Source organism: Pantherophis guttatus, chromosome 1 (genome assembly GCF_059756535.1).
Source record: "Pantherophis guttatus breed Tessera chromosome 1, ASM5975653v1, whole genome shotgun sequence".
NCBI classification, from domain to species: Eukaryota; Metazoa; Chordata; class Lepidosauria; order Squamata; family Colubridae; genus Pantherophis; species Pantherophis guttatus.
Window position 1 is genome coordinate 199,051,082 of NC_142063.1, and position 22,972 is coordinate 199,074,053.

Below are 22,972 nucleotides of genomic sequence, written 5' to 3' on the forward strand. Positions count from 1 at the left end.
TAAAAGAAAGTATTACATATCCAATGTTGCACTCTTCTGAATCAACCAAAAAAATTTTAAGCTCTCAGAATCAAACAAAACAATGGCTCAGTCCTGCAATATATCAGTCCTTCAAGTCTTTCTACAATATCCCACTGTGAAAACTATTTATTGTGATTACAAACTAGTCACAAAAAAATGAAATTATTTTCCTCTCCATTGTGATTTTTTTAAAATGGGAACTCCATCTATGTCTCTGAATCTCCAGATTACCAAGAAAGCTTCAGATGTGCCTCACTTCAGAGAAACCTTTCTCTAATTCTGATGTTTCTTAAATTTTTTTTCTGAATCAACCTATTTTAGTCAAGAGTCCATGTATAATTGACTGTGTAGTTACACTAATGTATATAGTGTCATGTACATAGTGTACATAGCACATAGTGTCATGTGCAGACATTAAGGCTGAAAAAACTTAAAGTTAACATAGTGAAATCTGTAGAATCTGAATCTTAGTTCTTGAATGTTTCACAGGGACTGAGAGAAAATACAAATTTCAAATTTTCTAGTTGGTGAAAATGTATAGAAAAGGTAGTCTTTCTTTCAGAAGACAAAATTCTCCCATTAGATTATGTGGGGGGGGACTCACCCAGAAAATACAAAATTAAATTATATACCGTGTTTTCCTGAAAATAAGACCCTGTCTTATATTTTTTTGAACCCTGAAATAAGCGCTTGGCCTTATTGCCATGCACTCAAAAGCACGATTAGTCTTATTATCAGGGGATGTCTTATTTTGGGGGAAACAGGGTATTTAATAAGTTAATACTCCTGCTGTTTTGTTTCTCTAAACTTTAACCAGAACATTACATGGTCAAAAAAAAAGCTAAGTGTATGTTTTTTTCTCATTCTCATCTCCATCGGCAATACAAGGATAATAATGCTGATGAATCTTCCAGTGTGAATGTATGGTTACAAAAGGGTTTTATATATATGAAAAACTTTGGAATATTTTACAGTATTCTACTTCTTTTTTCTCTGTGTGTGTTTGCCCAGTTCATTACTGTAAATAAATGATGTTATTATTAAATCAGGGGGGGGGGGAAACACTGCTGCTCAACACTCCTGCAGGATAACCTGTTTCACGGAATCTTTTCATTTCATGCGCTGACAAAAGGATTTAACCCCAATCTGCTAACAAACCGCTTTGAAATTACTGGTCAGCTGATAAATTTTGTTGCCTCAGTCTGGTCTCTAGGCAACTTGAGCTCCAAATAAATAGATGCTGTTCATTTCCTCTGCTCTATTACTATAGTTTATAATTTTCTAAGATTTTTCTAAGACAGTTAATGAAGTTAACTGCTTGAATGCCAGATCCCAATGATAATCTGGAATTTTGTGTAGCTTTGCCACCATTCTCAAAGTATTGACTTTTCAAAGTGATTGTGTTTGTTTGTGTGTTTATTTTCTATCCTTAGAAATATTTTCTATCTATTTCTTGGTGGAGACCAAGGTGGAGAACATACCTAAAAACCTCTTCCTCCTCTTATTTTCCCAACAACAACAACCTTGTGATGTCAGTAGTGCCAAAAGTGACTGACTGGCCCATGGTCACCCAGTTAGCTTTCATGGCCAAGATGGGACTAGAACTCACAGTCTCCCACTTTCTAGCCTGGTGCTTTAACCACTAGACCAAACTGTCTCATGTGGAGAGCTAGCATATAGAAATTATGCATGTAATCTGTGTTGTGCTAAAATAGGCTTGTCAATGTAACAGAGCACTTCCAAATAGCAATAGAACTTAAGACTTATATACTGCTTCACAGTGCTTTACAGCTCTCTCTAAGCCAGCCTATTGCCCCCAACAGTATGGGTCCTCATTTTACCAACCTCAGAAGGATGGAAGGCTGAGTCAACCTTGATCCCGGTGAGGTTCGAACTGCCAAAATGCAGGCAGCCGGCAGAGAAAGAGCAGACTATTCACGGTAAGGACATTATGCTGGTCAGCTTGGGCATGTTTTAGGTGATTTGCACAAGACCATTTTTATCCCAAGCATCTCCTCACTATGGTATGCAAAGTACAGGTAGTCCTTGACTTACAACAGTTCATTTAGTGACCGTTCAAAGTTACAACGACACTGAAAAAAAATGACTTATGACCATTTTTCATACTTACAACCTTTGTAGCATCCCCAGGATCATGTGATCAAAATTCAGATGCTTAGGGTTCAACTGGTTCAACACTAACCCAAGGTCATATGATCCCCTTTTGCAATCTTTTGACAAGCAAAATCAATCAGCAAGGCAGATTCACTTAACAACCATGTTACCAACTTATCAACTGCAGTGATTCACTTAACAACTGTGGCAAGAAAGGTCATAAAATGGGGCAAAATTCACTTAACAAATGTCTCACACAACAACAGAAATTTTGGACTCAGTTGTGGTTGGAAGTCAAGGACTACCTGTATGATTTGTAGTGAAAAACAAGATTTAATTATATTTCCATTTTCTCCCCCTCTCCACCCCCCGTCTATCTCCTACCTTCATTTTTCTTCCTTCCAATAATTTTTAATTCATTTTGGGCATTTTGCATAAGACTGATGGCCATTAAAGAGAACAGTGGGACTGATATGTATATATACATGTTGTTTTCAACGTAGTGTAGTTTTAATCATGTATCAAATGAACCATTGAAATTAGTGAGGCTTAAAGTAACTAACTTAAATCCCATTGACTTTAATCATTCTACTTTAAATGTGACTAGGTCCAATCCAATATCTTTTACAGCTCCTTCTTCAAATTCTGGGGGATTTATTTGTTCTAATCTCAAAATATTTCTAACAGAGTTAAATGAGGCTGGTGAAAGCCAGTCTCATCAGCCAAGGAAACACTGCTCCTTTTGAGCGGTCCCTGTTCTCTAATTTTCCCTCTGATTTTACAGGATGTGCAAGAGTATTGAAAATGTTATATGCATGTACTGTGCCATCAAAAGCAACCGCAGGAGGCTTTATGAAGGATTTTCATGGGATGCTCCTTAGTCATGGTTTCACAGGAAGGCACATACATATAAAAACCTCTGGCTTTATGTTAGCAGTGCGTGTATATATCCACCTATAGAAAACCACTTTAAAGTAACCATTTTCATAGTGTTTGGAAAAGTCATTATGTAAGTCTAACATGGATATGCTTTGTCATGTACTGAGAAGCCTCAGCTCCGGCTAGCCAGAAGGAAGAGTCAAGATAAATCATAACAGTCTTACCTCTTCAACAAGCTGCAGCATACGTCGGGTGCTTTCAAGGGACTAATGCAGAAAAGAAACAAAACAATGTTAAGATTAACAAAATGTTTCAAATTATATGTTGATAAGACCAATCATGTTGGTCAAATACTCCATCCTGCGCAGATCATTATCAATCTGTGCTAGGTAAAGGTAAAGGTTCCACTCACACATATGTGCTAGTTGTTCCTGACTCTAGGGGGCGGTGCTCATCTCCGTTTCAAAGCCGAAGAGCCAGCGCTGTCCGAAGATGTTCCTATGGTCATGTGGCCGGCATGACTAAACGCCAAAGGCACACAGAATGCTGTTACCTTGCCATCAAAGGTGGTTCCTATTTTTCTACTTGCATTTTTTACGAGCTTTCGAACTGCTAGGTTGGCAGAAACTGGGACAAGTAACAGGAGCTTACCCCATTATTCGGCACTAGGGATTCAAACTGCTGAACTGCCGATCTTTCGATTGACAAGCTCAGCATCTTAGCCACTGAGCCACCGCGTCCCTTATTAATCTGTGCCTAGCTGGGGTCAAAAACATTTGCCACTGACAATAAACTCTGCTTTTTCGGAGACAGGATCCATGTTTTGGAACAAAGACCATCCATGTTATCATTTAGGAGGAGTATAGAAATTTATTTAGTACTCATGTTTGAATTTTAGGAATTCCTCTTTTTGATATCTTTTTATTATGCTTTTATTATTTTTATTAGAAGCCCTGCAGAACCACTGTATGAGAGGGCAGACAATACATTTCTTAAATGCATAAAAAATGAAAAGAAGATAAAATCAATAGTATTATGTTTATCTTCTGTTTATAGAGAAGATCCCATTTATTATGTTTAAATTATATTTCCCTTGCCAGGAGTTTAGGATTTATTCTCAGAGCAACCATGCAATATAGATTAATCTAAGAATCATTGATCAAAGATTGCATAAACTATGATTGCTTCACATGTGGCTGAATGTCAAAAATTATTCTTGGACAAATGTTAAGTATGAAAAGCAGAAAGAAACGTAAATCACATTTCTTCAATTTTGGGGAAATCACTGCATTACAGCCTTGTTTATTTATTTAAGAATCTATATTTCATCTTATTGATGGTTAGAAGGAGTTTATTTTGTTTATACCTGCTGGTATCCACAGATTCTCAGTAGCTAACAAAAAACATATGGCAATTGATAGTAAAAAATACAATAGAAGAACAGTCAGATAGCTAGCAGCACTGGGGATTTGTCGGAAAGACATGATTAATCCACCATAGCTATTTTACACAACTAATGTAGCAAAACCTTTTTGCATTACTACTCTTTTGCATTTTAGTATTTAATGACTATGGGCCTCACAGTTTAAGGATTGATATTATAGTATAGCTAGGCCATGTGTAACTGACACATTGGATGCCAAATTGTGATTTGAATATAGATTTTTATCTGTTGTTTATTATTTTATTCTAGAATTTTTAACTGGATATTCCTTGAGTGTTTTTATTTGTTCTGGTTTCTGGTTCTTTGACTGTAATAAACATGATTTGATTTGATTTGATTTGATTTGATTTGAGTAGAAGAACAGCATAACATTCGTAAGAAATTTAACAGGGTAAAATAAAGTTATACAGTAACAACAACTGTGTCATTTCATTCTCCAGATGCTCTCTGCACAATTCAGCTTTTAAAATATACAGAAAACCCATAATGCAGAAGCCAATCCGATTTGTAGTAGAAAGCTATTCAATTTTCTCACTTGAAATAATGTTCCAGGTACCAAATAATATTGTAGATATTTACACATAAATCTATAGCTAACAGAAGCATAAGGAGAACCCTGCTGTATCAGATCAAAAGTCTCTTTACTCTTTAATTTAATTCAATTTAATTTAATTTATCCTGTTAGATTCCTAGATCAATATTAGTTTCCTGCATATAAATGTCTGATCTTTAGTAATACTCCTATAAACATAATAGAACTTTTATTCTATTTGTCCCTGCACAAAAGGCTATGTATGAATAATACCAAGGCATTCTTTCATCTTCAGTGAAAGCTTTGTGATCCAGTTGTGGAACATGGATATGCTTTTCTCTTGGACAGTATTCCTGCTAGAATTACTTTACTACAATGAGCAATTTCTTGTAAATCAAAGTGCTATCCACCAGTCTATCTATACTAGTGTTCTCATTATTTGAATGCAGGACAAATTAAGGAAAGCGAGTGGAAGATTCCCCCAGCTTTCCTTCCTTCTCTTTCCTCCAAATATCCCCAGCTGGCAGAAGAACTTCCACTTATCACCTTCCTTAATTGGAATAGAGTTGGATGAATAGAAAAGAAGGTACAAAAGAAACGTTAAATTTGTTGGCTTAGCCATCTGTCAAAAGCTGTCCCAGGTTTTGCCCAAGCTTTCAATAACAATAGCAATAGCACTTGGACTTACATAGCACTTCATGGTGCTTTACAGCCCTCTCTAAGCAGTTTACAGAGTCAGCATATTGCCCCCAACAATCTGGGTCTTCATTTTACCAACCTCAGAAGGATGGAAGACTGAGTCAACTTTGAGCCAGTGAGAATCAAACTGTGGGCAGTTGGCAGAATTAGCCTGTAATACTGCATTCTAACCACTGTGCCAGCATGGCTCTATCCCAAAATACAGGAATAAATCACAGGAAGCACAGTAATAAAGGGGGAAATCAGTTCTACCCATCAGGTTTCAGATCCCAAGGAGTTGATCAGATGCCAAATCTGAAAGGGTTGGCTAAACAAAGCCGGCAGTTGGCGCTTTCAGCTTCACCTGCCTCCTCTCCCAGCCTAAGGATCAGTTCAAACTAGGCACTGAAGCCCCTTAACTACCCCTTATGGGTAGTTAGGATTTCCCACACTGAAATGGAGAAGATATCATTTCACACTCCATCCCTCAACCATCAAGGCCCGCTCAGTTGTTTCTTGGGCTATTTTCAAAAAAGGTTAGCACTCTTTGGAAAAAGAATTAAAATCATGTTTAAATTAACCCAGCCAATTGATAATAGGTAGGAGAGGCCTGTTATCTGTTGGTTGGGCTTATGCTTCTTTCAAAAGGAGGGATCAACTCAGAGAAATAGGAAATAGGGAAGAGGTTGGATCTCTTTCCCCACTGCACAAGCCTGAATGGCCCCATAGGACACTGCCCATGGACTGCAGCAGTAGTGGTTTTCACTTACCTTTGCTACCAGTTCAGAACTGGGAGCGCACACGGCGCTTCTGCGCATGCGCAGAGCATCCATGATGATGTCTGGGTGAGTGGGCGGAGCCTCCCACCGCTGCCGCTACTGGTTCGCCTGAACCGGGGTGAACCGGTAGAAATGCACTACTGGACTGCAGGGAGAAGAAAAATGCCCATCCCAGCCTAAGATGGCCAAAAGTTGCTGGTCTGATCCCATTCCTTAGCCACACCCTGACTGCAACACCAACCTAAATTAGTTGGTGAAGCCTATCAGATTGGCAGCAAGAATAAAACTGCTGCATCTTTTTGCCAGTTTGAGGGGGGAAATGCTACTTTAAAGCTAAAAAGCCAAGGATGATCTAAGGCTGCCTAAAGTAAGAATGGCAGCAGCATGAAGGCGACAGGGCAGAAAAACTACCCGTGTTTCCCCAAAAATAAGACCCTGTCGTATATTTTTTTGAACCCTGAAATGAGTGCTTGGCCTTATTGCCATGCGCTCAAAAGCCCGATTGGGTTTATTATCAGGGGATGTCTTATTTGGGGGGGAAACAGGGTAGGTGATCCAAACATGTTCATTATTTTATTGGGTGCAACTGGGGAAATTCCCTTCATTGGCCTTCGGACAGAAATTAATTTTGATAAGGAAGTTTCAAGTTGTCTTTCGAGAGTCTCAGTCATCCAGGTCATGGTTGTCCCAAAGGTGTTTTTTCAAGAGGCAACTGGATTTTCTGGTTTTTCTTTGAAGAAGTTTTGCTTCTCTTCCAAGAAGCTTCTTCAGTTGCCTCTTGAAAAAGCACCTTTGGGAAATTTCAAGTTCTAATCCCTAGTCCAGTTCAAAGGCAACACATGAGAGGTAAATAAACAAAGCAGTATTCCCAACTTCCTGTCTTTCAGAGGTACTCAGTTCCTTGTATTGCACTTGTTTTTCTGTCCTTTTCCTTACCTCATCAGTTATCTGATCAGCCCGCTGCTGCATTTCTTCTAGCTCATTGCGCATATCAGCATCTTCTGCCATTGTGGCTGTGAGTGTGTGGCTCTCGCTTCGGGATCAATCGGTTCCTTTTGTCCTGTCTGCAAGCCTAGAATGCAGAAATTAAAAAAACACAAAAAATATAAGCATTATTATTATTGTTGTTGTTGTTATTATTATTATTATTATTACCATCATCATCATCATCATCATCATCATTATCATCACCACCATCATCATTATTTTGTGCCTTTCAGTCAGTGTTGACTCCCGGGTGCTGTCTGGACAAGCCCCTGCAGTTTCCTTGGCAAGGTTTTCTTTGCCATTGCCTCCTTCCTAGGGCTGAGGGAGAATGACTGGCCCAAGTTCACTCAGCTGACTTTGTGCCGAAGATGGGACTAGAACTCATGGTTTCCCAGTTTCTAGCCTGGTGCCTTAACCACTAGAGATAATCCTCGACTTAAGAGCACAATTGAGCCCAAAATTTCTGTTGTTGTGTGAGACATTTGTTAAGTGAGTTTTGCCCCATTTTATGATCTTTTTTTGCCACAAGTGTTAAGTGAATCACTGCAGTTGATAAGTTAGTAACATAATTGCTAAGCTTCCCCATTGACCTGGCTTGTCAGAAGTTTGCAAAAGGTGATCACATGACCTTGGGAAACAGCAACAGTCACAAGTATGAACCAGTTGCCAAGCATCTGAATTTTGATCACATGATCATGGGGATGCCTCAAAGGTTGTAAGTGTAAAAAATGGTCATAAATCATTTTCTCAGTACCGTTGTAACTTTCAACGGTCACTAAATGAACTGTTGTAAGTGGAGGACTGCCTGTATACCAAACTGGCTCTCTTAATAAAAGGAAAAGCTACAATAAATCATGAGGAACAATACCTTGATGAATATACATATTACAGCAGGGGTGAAATGTAAAATGTGTTACTGTGGGCGTGGCTTGGTGGGGGAGGGGTAATGTGACTGGGTGGGCGTGGCCAACTTTTTTTAAAAAAAAACTTTTCAAAGCATTTTTTCTAATGCTTTGAAAAGCCTCTGGTGATCAGGGAACTCAGCTGGGATCGTCAGAGAAGCTTTTTTAAAAATGCTTTGAAAAGCCTCTGGCGATCAGGGAACTCAACTGGGATTGTCAGAGAGGCATTTTTAAAATTGCTTCGAACAGCCTCTCTGACGATTGTCAGAGACTTTTCAAAGCATTTTTTTTACCACCTCTTCGGTCAAGAGGTTGCAGAAAAAAATGCTTTGAAAAGCCTCTGAGGATTCCAGCTGAGCCGCGCGATCATCAGAGGCTTTTTTTTTTTACTTTTAAAAGCATTTTTTCATCGGAAGAAGTTGTAGAAAAAATGCTTTTAACAGTAAAAAAAAAAAAAGCCTCTGATGATCGTGCAACTCAGCTGAGCATTGGGGGGGAGCGCAGGGATTTTTGCTACCGGTTCTCCGAACCACCCGCCGCCATCACTACCGGATTGGGCGATCCGGTCCAAACCGGGAGCATTTCACCCCTGTATAACAGTATTAGGGAGGAATAAATACTGAACTGAAGTTGTACATATTGCAAGCTAGATATCTACATATTACAACAAGTACTTGGAAAAACATCATCAGATTAGTGATCTCACCACCAAATTGTTTCTGATTACTTGTACGTCAATACCTGTGTTTTCAAAAGTACTCTTATGGCTTTCCTCATAAAGCCATTTAACTGAGGCAGGCAATGTTTGTAAGTGAGAAAGCTCTCATCAATTGTTCCCAAGGTGATATTGTGCTATTCCTGGGCCATTAGTCATTCTCCTGAATAGGAACCCAAATGTATGTTTGGTGCAATCACGAAGCAGAACTGATTCATTTCTGTCTCATAAAAACACTGATCAACTTTCATAAAGCAACAAGGCCAGGGAAAGAAGGGATACTAGGTGAAAGTATCTGCACTAGTTTAGTCCCAAATCTTCCACATTTCTCCAGAACTGAAATAAGTGTTGAAATTCTGTTACTGGCAAGGAACTGAAAAATCACAGTCCGTCAACTATTCCAATTTCCCAGACTCCAAATTCTGAGTGGAGATTAATCTCACAATGAGATTACATAGGCAAAGTTTTATTCTGTAAGAAAAGCAACATGTTGGAGAATGTGCTTCCAAATCAACTGGTTGCAAGAAAATAAAACTTTAGATTGTTCCACATGTATTCAAAACCTGATTTACTCTGAGTAGAAATCAGCCGTCACTCCAAACTACACATAATAATAATAATAATAATAATAATAATAATAATAATAATAATAATAATAATAATAATAATAATAATAATAATAATTTTATTTCTATACCGCCCTTCTCCCGAAGGACTCAGGGCGGTGTATAGCCTATTTAAAAACTCAAGACAAAAACATCGATGTGAGGGATGTGAGGGCGATCTGGCTGCGACATCTGTCACCCCATTGATCGCCAGGTTTGATAATTAAATAAATTTGGCTCAATTTAAAACCCCACAAATTTAAAATACCCCAATTTAAAATTATTATGTTGCTAGTCCAGCCTAGCGGAACAACAAGGTCTTCAGTGCGCAGTGAAACACCCGGAGGTCGGAGATCTTACGTATTTCCGGGGGCAGTTCATTCCACAGGGCTGGGGCTCCCACAGAGAAGGCCCTCCCCCTGGATGTCGCCAGCCGACATAACATTATGTTGTAATGTATGCAAATTCTCCCTCTCCTTTTTCTGTTTCTTAAAAGCAATGGCAAGAGCAAAAAAAAAAAGATATCTCTATGTTTTTCTAACTGTTATCAAGGGAGAAGTTGTAATCCTTGAGACTATGGATTCTAGAAAGGGCTTCCTCTTAGATTTCTCAGAACCCATTATGCAACTCAATGCTTTTAACTGCAACCTTGATATTTCCCACACAATGGATGTTTTTATGATGCACGCACACTCATTGGAAAAAAATCTCTCTTCCATCATAGGATAATTGTTAGGTAATCAGAAAATAGCATGTAAGCTTTTGAATCTTCCATAAATTTTCTGCAGGCATTGACTGCTTGATTATGTGCTGTTTTCAGTTGTTTTCAATTTCCAGAGACCCCCTTAGATTGATTTTCTCCATGATGATCTGTCTCCAACCTGGACTTCCAACTATGCATCCATCACATCCATCTGCTGCTAGTTGTCCTCTTCTTCTCTTCCTTTCCACCTTTCCCAACATTAGAGCCTTCTGCAGAGAGCTGGGTCTTCGCAGAATGTGCCCAAAATTAGAATACTTTGAAGTTGACAAGATAGAGCAAAAAGCAGGAGACAAGAACATGAGGGCCGCCAAATGTATGAAGGACCTGGATGAAAAATACTTTTCTCACACAAGAGGGGAAGCACGCTTATCTGTGATCTCGCTGACTATAAGTAAACTGACTCTACTTTCTGTAATAACTGCAAAGGTCAAAATTTTCTGCTTGATTGGTCTTAAAATGTAAATGAGAGGAGGCTGACCATTAAGAGTTTTATTTTATCTGCTTTATTTTTTGATATTATTCTTTAGTTCTCATAAGAAAAACTGCAGGTAATTGTTCAGGTAATGATTTTCCCTGTGACACTCTATGAAAGTGAAAGCTAGACTTGAAAGAAGCAAAACAGGAAGAGTAGTGATGCTTTTGAAATTTAGAGTTGGAGAAGACTCTTACCATGGATCTCCTAATAAATCAAAACAGGTTCTCATCCCAGGCTCAAATGATCAGGTTCAATTTTGGACACATTATGTAAAAACGTAGCTCTGTTGGGAAATCTCTAATACTGGGAAAAATGGAAGGAAAAAGGACACTTAGCAGTAAGATGGGTGGAGTTGCTCACAGTAACAATAGATGCACCATTAGAAAACCTGAAGGCGAACATTGGCCAGAGAAAGTCTATCATATCATTGCTAAGTGTCAACACCAAGTTGATGACACTTCAATATTATTATCCTCTCACAGGAAGAGTAGGAAATGAGTGAAATTTTAGGGGACAAGAGAACTACCACAAAGGTGACCTCATTTGTTCAATTGTAATGTGACATCTTACTGAGGTAGAAGAGAAATGGCTATTGACATACAACAGATTATAATAGCATTTTTCTGTGCTGCTTAAAGGACTAGAGGACAGGTCACTGGCTATCTGGATGTGCCCTTTAGACAGGACCAACTTATCATTAAGTATAAACATGTTTGATTTTTTTTAAAATAAGAAGTAATAAAAATGAAGTAAAAGTTATTGCCATGCCTTTGACTAAATATGTACTTTTCATACTCTTTCATAAAAAAGAAACAAGAAACAGACAGACTTTGAACATCAAACCTATCCATACCCTATAGTTAGTGCAATTAATTAATTTAATATGAATAATAAAATTTAGTGTAAATTCTAAAATTTAGGAACTATGGTGATACACAACAGATCTCATAATTAATCAGTAAAACTGACTTTATTACCATATTATAAAAAACTTCTATGATTTTAGTATTCCCTGTTTCTCTACAAATATGAAGAAAACCTTGAAAATCATATGAAATATAATAAAGGTAAAAGTTTCCCCTTCCAGTTGTGTCTGCCTCTAGGGGGCAGTGCTTCTCTCTGTTTCTTAGCTGAGGGGCCAGCATTGTCCAAAGATTCCTTTGTGGACATGTGGCCAGCATGACTATACACCAAGGTGCACGGAACGCTGTTGTCTTCCCACGAAGTGGTACCTATTTATCTACTCACATTTGCATGCTTTCGAACTGTAGGTGGGCGGGAGCTGGGACATGTAACAGGAGCTCATCCCATCGCGTACCACTCAGATCTCAAACCCAGGCTGTCAGCTTTCCCGATAACAAGCTCAGCGTCTTTAACCGCTGAGCTATCATGCTCTCTATAATTTTAATACTGTCATTTTTATGGAGGGAGGGTCCCCCAGAGCAAAAGCGCTGAGGGGCTCACCAAAGACATGCTAAAGCCCTTGCCTATATAACATCATTGTGCTTGGAAAGCAAAGAAAGAGAATTATACAGTAATCCATTCAATTTCATTCTTCCACTAACAGTTTATACCATAATTAGGAAGAAGGGAAGTAGAGAGGCATGGTGTAATCTAAATATGTAAAATTTACACAACACACACACAAAATGTCAGGCTGTCGAATCTGGTAGAATAAACTCCTCTGAAAGCTTTGGGCCTCCACAGTAAGTAGAATTTCACCCCAAGCATTATTTTCAGCTCTCTCACTAATGTTTGGCTTCCCTCGCTGGCAAGTCATTTCCGTAGGAGACAGGACTCTCCTTGTGAAGCATGTATCTGTGCTAATTAAAAATGAACAAGCGGCAACTGCAAGGATTGTTGACGTACAATAATTGCCACCCCACAAACATGGGGTGGGAGGGAGCAAGCTGGGATTAGCAATCAATTCTATTGAAGTCTCTGATTCATTTATGTAAGTAGTTCGTGATGGTCTCACTCTCTCACATGAAAAACAAACAAACTGATATTTGCCCAGGAGGACAATTCTGAATACATAGATTTTAAAAGAATAGACAGGATTGTTTCATTATCTGAATCATTTGAGCTGGGAATGGTTCTCCTAATTCCATTTCATGTAAAAAATAATATGAACTCCAAAGCAAATACACTTCAGACTCCGTGTACTCCAAATTGGAAAGTGTTACTGCTGGGAAAAAATGGGCTACTAAAGGTTTGTGATGTACCATAGTTTGTACTGAAGCTCAAATATTCACAAGTGGTTCACGATAAAACAGCATTGTTTCCAGGATAATAAACTACTTGTCAGCAAAAATCTGAAAAAGCTTATTGAGTGGTGCTAGCCAGGGGTGGGATTCAGCCGGTTTGGATCGGTTCAGGCGAACCGGATGATAATTTTACATCTGGTTCGCCGAATTGGTAGTTGCAAGGTCTGGCTGGCCCCGCCCATCCTGCCCTGCCCCTTCCAGGAGTCTCCATGTGACCCATTTTGGATGCCAGGTAAGTGCAAGGCCCACACGAAGGCTCTGGGAGGGCAAAAAACAGGCCTCCCAGAAGTTCTGGAAGTCCAGAAATGGGCCTGTTTTCGGCCTCTGGAGGGCCTCCGGAGCCCAGGGGAGGCTGCTTTTGCCGTCCTGGAGGCTTGAGGAAAACCTCCGTAGTCTGGGGAGGGCAAAAAACAGGCCTCCCAGAAGTTCTGGAAGTCTGGAAACAGGCTTGTTTCCAGCCTCCGGAGGGCCTCCAGAGGCTGGGGGAGGCTGTTTTCACCCTCCCGAAGGCTTGAGGAAACCCTCTGGAGCTTGGGGAGGGTGAAAACGCCCCCCCGCCCCCATGGTGCAGGAGGCTGAATAGCCCACGCCCACCATGGCCACGCCCACTCAGCGACCGGGCAGAGAACTGGTTGCTAACATTTTTGAATCCCACCCCTGGTGCTAGCCCTTGTTTTGATTTGCAATCCAAGAACGATAGACAAGAGTTGTAGTACGTAGTTTATTGTTAACCTGGTTTGAGTGCTGAGAAACTACCATAAAGAAACAATAGGGAAAGATGTTTATTCTATTTATTTCCTACAAAATTACTAGAAACTTTATTGGCGGTGCAGCAGACTAAAGTGCTGTTAAATAGCACCAGTTGCCTGCAATTACGCAAGTTCAAATCTCACCAGGCTCAAGGTTGACTCAGCCTTCCATCCTTTCGAGGTAGGTAAAATGAGGACCTGGATTGTGGGGGCAATAAGATGACTTTGTATAAAAAAGAACACTGCTGGGGGGGGGGCCGAAAGCCCTACTAAGCAGGTATATACAGAAGTATGAAGGCTATTGCTTAACGCATTGTAAGCTGCCCTGAGTCTCCGGAGAAGGGCGGCATATAAATCGAATCAATCAATCAATCAATCAATCAATAATAACTTCATAATAATTTAAGCAGAAGGTACTATTGTTTTCAGTCAAGTCAGACAGAGAGAGCCAGCAGGGAAAGACAGATAAATCAGCTGCTTTTCAGAGACATCTGATATCACACCTTGACACATGTGGACATGTCTGAATACATAGAATTGTAGAGGTGGAAAGAACCCTGGAAATCTTCAGTGTTTAAAATTCAAACACGGAAAATACAGGCATAGATTCACTCTCTCTGCTGTATGTAGTCCACCTGCACTACTGTAATGCTCTCTACATGGGGCTCCCCTTGAGGAGCACCCGGAGGCTCCAACTGGTCCAGAATGCAGCCGCGCGGGTGGTTATGGTAGCAACATGGCGCTCCCAGGTAACACCTCTTCTGCGCGAGCTGCATTGGCTTCCGGTGGTCTTCCAGGTGCGCTTCAAGGTATTGGTTACCACCTTTAGAGCGTTCCATGGCTTAGGACCTGGGTACCTACGAGACCACCTTCTGCCACTGGTAGCCTCTCACCGGCCAGTATGCTCCCACAGAGAGGGACTCCTCAGGGTGCCGTTGGTCAAACAGTGTCGGCTGGCAGTCCCAGGGGGAGAGCCTTCTCTGTGGTGGCACCTGCCCTTTGGAACGAGCTCCCCCCGGAGATATGGAGGATCCCGGATTTACGCACTTTCCGCCATGCCCTCAAGACTTTTTTATTCCAACAAGCTGGGCTGGCCTAACTTCTTTTAATTGTTTAATTTTAATTTTAATTTGCTTTTAAAAATAGGGTGTTTTAATTAGTATGGGCCAAAATTTGTTTAATATGTTTTAATTGTGCCTGTATAACTTGTTCGACTTGTGAAAAGCAAAAGATTAGCCTTCCCTCCCTGCCTCTTTCTGAAGCCTTTGGGAGTGCAAAAATGACATGCTAAACTTTTTGCATAACCAGTGCCTATCTCGGATGTAAAATCAGTCTTCTCAAGATGCTTCTACAATCTTGCAATCCCTTGCATGAACAATTTAGGAAGGTATGATTCAGGCAACCAGTTTGTAACCAGGGGACATTAAAAGAGGAATATATTATTCCCTGTCTTTGTTGAAGAAAAGAAATCTGAGTTTTTTCTCTGAAATTATATCTATCATCTATCTATCTATCTATCTATCTATCTATCTATCTATCTATCTATCTATCTATCTATCTATCTATCATCTGTCTGTCTACCTATCTATCTCTATCTACCTACCTACCTACCTATCTATCTATCTACCTACCTCTATCTATCTATCTATCTATCTATCTATCTATCTATCTATCTATCTACCTACCTACCTACCTACCTCTATCTATCTATCTATCTATCTATCTACCTACCTACCTACCTACCTACCTACCTACCTCTATCTATCTATCTATCTATCTATCTATCTATCTATCTATCTATCTATCTATCTATCTACCTACCTACCTACCTACCTACCTACCTCTATCTATGTATTATCTATCTCAGATGGTCTTTTGAGGTTGACCACAAAAAGTCCAATATAAGATCATGAAAGTAATTGTCCTGTGAAACTATACTGGAAAAAGTAGTTTTTGGACAAACAAAATAATTCCAAAGGTAAGAAGACATCAGAAAAACAACTAGCCCAAAAAGTTTAATAAATAGCCTGAAGAATCTTTAATAGCACTGATACAGGTACAGTATATGAAAAGTAAGAAAATTTCAACAGTCAGCTCTTCCCAAAGAATCTTCAAAACCTGTTCTAGTTCTTTATTTTTGGCTTTCTTGAAATTGGAGATTCCATTCTATGAATTCTGAAATAATAGCACTCACAAAACGGGAGACACTGTCAGTATGGTCCAAAATGAAGGCAAAAAATGAGGAGTTGTTTCTATATAAGGTTATTTAAAGTTAAGCCCCAAATAAACTACACCTACAAGCTTTTGTTAATCAGCCTCGGGAGAAAGAACAAGAAGACAGTAATTTGACTGAAATGATTCTTGGATCCTAGGTCTTGCCTATTGTGTTGGCTACTATGCCAGTCTTGAAAAAGTACACAAAGGCTCACCTGGTTGTAAACATAACCATCCAATAGTAACAATCAAGAACATTTCCAGATTCCTGGGAGCAATTCATTAAAGCATACAAATGATTCAATTAAGCTACATCACTATTCCTGGAGCAAATCCATTCATCGATTTCAATGGCAAAATCATCAAAGCTTTCACCCCCAAACCATTCATTGGAGGTCAATGGAAGGCTCCTGCAATGGTGTAGATTTATCCTATCAAATAATTCACCTTGCCAATTTCTAGCACTTGGCATCTGGGGTCTAAAGAGAAAATTATATTAGCTCCAAGACTTTTCAATAGACCGCAGCCAAGTGCGATGTTTACTTGCTCATTTCCTGAGAACAGTGCTTATTTGCTTCCATGGGTTTTAATTCTTGGTTATGGTACACTCTGTTCAGGAATCTTATTATGAAGAAGTTGCTCAAAGGGTGAACTACAGGGTATAATAGCATTTGGCATTACATATTCTCAGGTCAGGCCATAACCAGAGGATATTGAAACTTTCATTTCCAGCTCATGCTGTACTCCATACAAACCCTGCTCTGTGTAGCCAACCATTAAATCACAAACTGGCAGGGAAAGATTGATCCTTTATTAATGTAGACACATAACCTTATTTCCCCTCCCTTCTGCAACCCAGCAGGGATATGGATCATGCTGTGGGGGGAAGGGAGTAATTCATTTCAGTCACATGGTCAGCCAATTTGTGGAAAGATACAGCAAAGTCCATTCCATTTACCAATTGAAGCCTTCTGCTTCCCATGCAGGAGGGTTTATTGATTTATTGATATCTTGATTTGTTTTATTTACTTACTCACATTTGTACAGGCGCCCATCTCACTTAGTGACTCTGGGCAGTATAGATAAAACTAATCAAGAGTGCATAAAAACCATTTAAAACAATCTGTGTAAATTAAAAAAAAAAACCAAGAAAAAAAAACCAGGTGAAAAACCAAAATGGCAGAAAAACAAGCAGAGAGAATGCATCCTTGCCAAGTTTTGCACACCAGCGATCAAAATCTGCCAGATGATGCCCTGTGCCTCAAACCAGCCTTAATGAGCATCTGATTAGTTAGTTGAGTTCTCTGTATTATCATAATTGGCCATCTATTAATTTTTATCCATCTTTATAGGATTTTTTTTTAGATTTTTGTTTTTATACACATATCGGATAGTTTTTTTAAAAAGCTTTCTATATTTTATGTTTTTTTAACTTTTAAATTTATTAACCAATTGTATTCTAGATTTGTATTCCAGATTTGGTTGAAGCAGAGAACGCATTCCCGTAACTGTTATATAACCATTTCACTGGCTCCACTCTGCGGTGTTATCCTTAAGCTAGTTGACAAAGCCATATTCACCTTCTTTGTTTCTTTCAGTGCTACCTATTGCTACATCCTGGGATTGTGATTAGAGCAATTGGCACAAGATGGATGCCGATTGTGTCTTCTACCATTGTAAACCAGGTAACAATTTTTGCTATATAAAGCAATAAGAATATCTACCAAGCTGTACCTTCTGCTGCTTCAGAAGTTGTAAATTGCAGAAGACGGAATGGCAGAACAGATAAACTTTCCTTGGTTAAAAATGGGTTATTTGTTTCTCAGAACCTCCTCCCAGTGATTCCTGGAACCAGACAATTCATTACAGAATTCCAAAAATGCTTTGTTTCTTCATTTGGAGGTCATGTACCTTGCATTAAGAAATCCCCCGATAAATTCTCTGTGGTAATCTTTTGGAGCTTTACTGCTAATTTCTGCAAATAATACCAGGGTGGGCACTTTGACATTCTGATTCTGATCAACCTGAGGTGCCATCGCAGGCAGCAGGGTAAAAAAGATGTAAGGTACAAAATGTACCATGTGTGCCCTAGTTAGCTTCCTGCTTTAGTGATGTTGAACATTATTCCTTTGCTTACTTTGTGGAAAATTTCAGCTTCGTAGCTAGTCAGGTTCTTTTTTTTTTTTTTGGCATGAAATGTTCCTTGCCTGAGGTTGCAAAGTGTCATGGACCAGCTCTGTGTCTGATTCAGCATGAGACATTTTTGCTTCTTTCTACTATAATTCCTGATACAGCTGTAATTTCTCTTGTGGCTTACAAAAAGCAGGGTTGCAGCTACCACAGTTGGTGGATATTCAGGCTATACAGCTGTTTGGATTAGAATGAGGAAAGGCAATTTGACGAATGCGCAGGTCCAGAGACTGCTGCTCTCGGCACTTCCTTCAATTAAACACATATTTCCTTGGGATTGACTGGTAATCGATAGAGCCAAAATATATATATACCCTTTAAAGCAATTAGGGTAACAAAATGAATTTGGCAGTAGATACTAAGCCAGAAGATATCCCATTCTTATTAATCATTCTTGTTTCACAGTTAAGCTGAAGTCATCTTTATTTTTACTACTTCTAATTGCAGATGCTCCAATGGATTTTATCTATCTTTTTTATTTTTATTTTATGGAACTGAAACTTGTTTATTGGGTGTGTGGTGCAGTGGCCTAGAGGTGGCGCTCTTGCCTCACAATCAGGAGGCTGTGAGTTCGATCGGAGGGTAGCGGCAGATATTTCTCTCTCTAGTCACAATGAGTAAATAGCAGCTGCGAACTCTACATTGGCGACAGGAAGGGCATCAGGCCAGTAAACATTCAGCTCCATTCAGTTGCCTCAACTCCACCCCGATGCAAGGGATTATGGGGTCATTAAAAGATTTTTTTAAAAAATCCTTGTTTATTGGGCCTTTCTTTTCCTAAAAGATTGATCAAATCAAGGCTAACTTCTACAATTTCTGTCCTTTTTAACTCAAAACTTAGGAATTTTCTCAGTACTGTATTGAAAAAGACATCTGCAACATTTCTGAGTTTGTTTCTTTTATCATAATGAGATGCATATGAAAAATAACGCTACAGATTGACCTGTATGACAGGGTTGTTGTTAGAATCAGGAAAATATGTGAAATCTTGTGAAGAGCGACACAAATCCAAATTATTTCAGATAACTAACGTGCCAAAGCCCAGGCTTTCTAGGAATAGATGGGTAAAAAAAAAAAGAAAAGGCACATTTCAGAATAAAACCCTTTTTTGATTCATCTTTTATTGTTCTGCCTAAGGCTAAGAGCTGACACTAGTGACTAAAATTAGACAGGCTTTTATGGTATTTATATTTAACTGAAATGCTGCAAAATTGCTGCGATTTTTAATAGCACAAAATTTTAAAGGGTTCATTTTAAAGACATTTGCATGATTTTATCAGCAGAATTTTATCATTATCCTTTTGTCAGACTGAAAAATGTATAGTAATCCCCCTTTAATTAATATAATACCCTGTTTCCCCCAAAATAAGACATCCCCTGATAAGAAGCCCAATTGGGCTTTTGAGCGCATGGCAATAAGGCCAAGCGCTTATTTCAAGGTTCAAAAAAATATAAGACGGACTTATTTTTGGGGAAACATGGTATGCGAGAATCAATTATATCATCGCCAACCCATGTTATCAGTCTGATGGCATATTTTTATTCGTGCTGATTCTGTCTTCCTAAGTACAGTACTGGTATATTGAGCTGATTGTCTGTGTTTTCCACTTCCATTAACAACCTGGCCACTGATTATTCTGTAGGGAGGTATGTTGGCAAACTGAGGTCTTTGACAGTGCTGGAATTTCCTAGCTTTGAGTTTCATTTCTGGCTTACATCTGAGACCCCAAGGAAAGGCTATTGTTCTGACCCAGCTCTCCAAACACAACAAACCCTCTAAAGTTAACTCAAAGATTCCTTTATTAGGAGCGCCAGCAGCCCCAGCAAAAAGTTTCTCTCTCAACACTGGCTAACACATCTATTCATTTTCACTCCCTGCCTTTTATCCCCAAAGCTAGGGTGGGGCTTCACTAGCAGCGGTGGCTCTTCCTTCCTAAGGATCGGCCCACGGATTTCCACTGCTCTTCTGCACAGCTGCGTGTCAGGCACTGGACCCAGTTGTTCCTCCTCTTCTTCATTAACCACCCCCAGACCTGGGGGCTGTTGATAGCTCCATTCCTTCTTCCCCCTCAGAGTTCTCTGGTTGCCTTGTTGCTGACCCTGACTCCCACGCCTCCTCCTCATCTGATTCGGCTGCTGGAGGGGCTGGCGGCCGACAAACCACAACAGCTACATGCATTAGCATTCAATATTGCAACAGATTGACCATCCAAGGCCTAACACTGAATTGAGTTAGTTGCCCCTTTAGATTGCAAATAACGACTCTCTTGCAGGGGCATCTGCAGCAAGCCAACATTTTCATCAAAATGATGACATATGCATTGTGATGTCACAAAACAACTTCTGGACTTGCACGTAAAATCACAATGCAAGCACCCAAGGGGCAGAGTTTGCAACTTGTTACTCAGTGGCCCTCCTCTCTCTCCGAGCGGACACTTAGGCTCACTTGATTGATGCAACATGGCTGTACACACAGCTCTCTCTCATTGCACAAGTCCCTTTATTGGAAATCAGAGCTGAGGGGAAACTTTTTTTTTATTATGGTTATTTTTTTATGTTTTATTATGGTAAGACTAACAGCAGAACATGCCATAACAAGCTAGGGTCCCAGTGGGCAGCTGTTGATTTCCCTCTGATTCTCCTCCACAGTTTATTGTGGGAATTTATTCACAGGTACATGATATCCTCTTTTTCCTGCCATGACATTTGCCTTCATTTTGCTTCCAACATAAACCTGAGGCAAAATCGTCATTAGCAGTCTTATTGTTAAAGAAGCACTTTTGTCCTTGGTTAACAATAGGATACACTTTGCCATTCACCAAGCCACACATGTTGTCAGGTAACACTAAAGCAGTAGTTCCCAAACTTTTTTTGGCCATGCCCCACCTAAGCATCTCTAAAATCCTGATCCCCCCCTCCCGTGATATATAATTCTTACTATTCAAAAAGTGACTCCTACTCATGCAGAAGTTAAAAGGCCATTAACTTGGTTTAAACAAGGTTCCAATTGCCCCCATTAAAAATCAAATTGCCTCCCTATGGGGCGTGGGCCCCACATTGGGAACCACTGCTCTAAAGGGTGGGATCAGCTTGGCATCTATTAGCTTCCTTAGAGTGATATTGGTAGCCCTCCCTCCCCTCCTTCATGGCTTTTCTGTTGTGGGCAGTAAGAGAATCCTGTTCATTGAACTGGACTCTCTTCGGGACGTATCAAATTTCTAAGCCTATTCCCAGCTTTGGAGACCTGGATGCCCCTTCTTATCAGCAGTAATGGAGGGCAGGGGGAAGACACTGCTTCATGAAACAGCAGAAAAAGAAAAGAGAGAAAGAAACTTCTGTCACTGTCCCTTACTTCCCTCATCCCCAATACCTGTTAGCTGTCATTCAGATTGCTTTTGAATATGGGTTTAACGTGCTTGAGTAGAAATATGGTTTGCACCCCTTCACACCCGAGGGTGTCAGGAGATCTGGGATGGAAGAGCCTCCCCTCTACATGACACCTTTCCCAGCTCAAGCAGGTGATCTCCAGGCTGGGAGAGAAATTGAAGGAGAAATGGGAAACCCATAGATCTAGCTTGAGACAAAACCATTGCCAAACATAGCCTGTTCTGTGTATAGGGAAGAGATGTGAGAGACAAACTTGCCTATCAGGAAACAAACACATCATCCTCCAACTGGAAGGAGGAACAGACGGGCGTGGATGGGAAGAAACCCTGAGGAAGAGACCTGAGTGTCATTCATGTTCTGAGCAGTGCCATTTTAATTTCCCATGATATCCTCAAGTATCAAGGTAATGTCAGCAATCAAAACAGCTACTTGGCAGTACTCAGAAATCCCTGTCCTGCAGGTTGATAGATACCGATACCCACAAATCTACTGAAGGCTACCGATTAGCAGACGTGTGTGTGTGTGTGTGTGTGTGTGTGTGTGTACAAAACCTGGAGCCAGCCCCGTTTGTGAGCAAATAAACTAATTTAAATACAAACAAACAATCACCATGCCTCAACATGCTTTAGAGGTTGAGATGTTCCTATTTACATAGATAAAAATCCAAAGGAGGGAAAACGGAGTTGTGTTAAACTCTTGTCACGAGGCATTAGAGCTCCATTTGAAGCGCTCGAGTAGTATTAATAGAAATAGAAATAACCACCAAAGACATGGGGGCCATGACTCAGGGCCAGCAGGCTATCTGGGAAGGAAAGCAAAAGCACAGCCTGAGTCACAAAAACTTTTGGTGTCAGGCTGACCACAGTCCTCTGCTGAGAAGGCTGAGTTTATAATTCCAGCTGCGTCACCAAGCTGCTGTGAAGAGGATGAAGATTTGACAAATCCTAACAGCTATTACAATGCTATCGGGAGAACGCTTTCCAAAAGTAGGTTGCGTTTCCGGAGCGGTCTGACTAAGACAAATGCTGCATTTGACATCAACTTCACTAAACACAGCAGGAAGCCAGGCACTGCTACTGATGACTATGCAAAGAACAGTGTAGAACAGATTTCTCCAGGTGGCAAAGAGGCACCTTCTGCCTCTTGTTGTCACCAGGTGAGACCTATGGTAATCTGATTGCTCTGAGTTTCTGAGCAAACAATACCCTCTGGTACCCCCCCCTCTGTTTTGCCCTGAGGCAGTCTGTCCTCCAACGGAGTGTCATAAATT

General features: G+C 40.0%; 1 protein-coding gene across 4 annotated transcripts in view; it reads right to left on the reverse strand.

The window, feature by feature from the left end:
• SNAP25 (synaptosome associated protein 25) overlaps nt 1-22,972 on the reverse strand; it is a 68,049-nt gene that overhangs the window by 17,784 nt on the left and 27,293 nt on the right. For all 4 annotated transcript variants that reach the window (XM_034432371.3, XM_034432373.2, XM_034432372.3 and 1 more), the window contains exons 2-3: nt 7,385-7,520; nt 3,240-3,281 (exon numbers count right to left, since the gene is read on the reverse strand). In XM_034432371.3, the coding sequence (XP_034288262.1) occupies nt 3,240-3,281; nt 7,385-7,456 (114 nt within the window). In that variant the 5' untranslated portion in view covers nt 7,457-7,520. The remainder of the gene's footprint in view (nt 1-3,239; nt 3,282-7,384; nt 7,521-22,972) is intronic.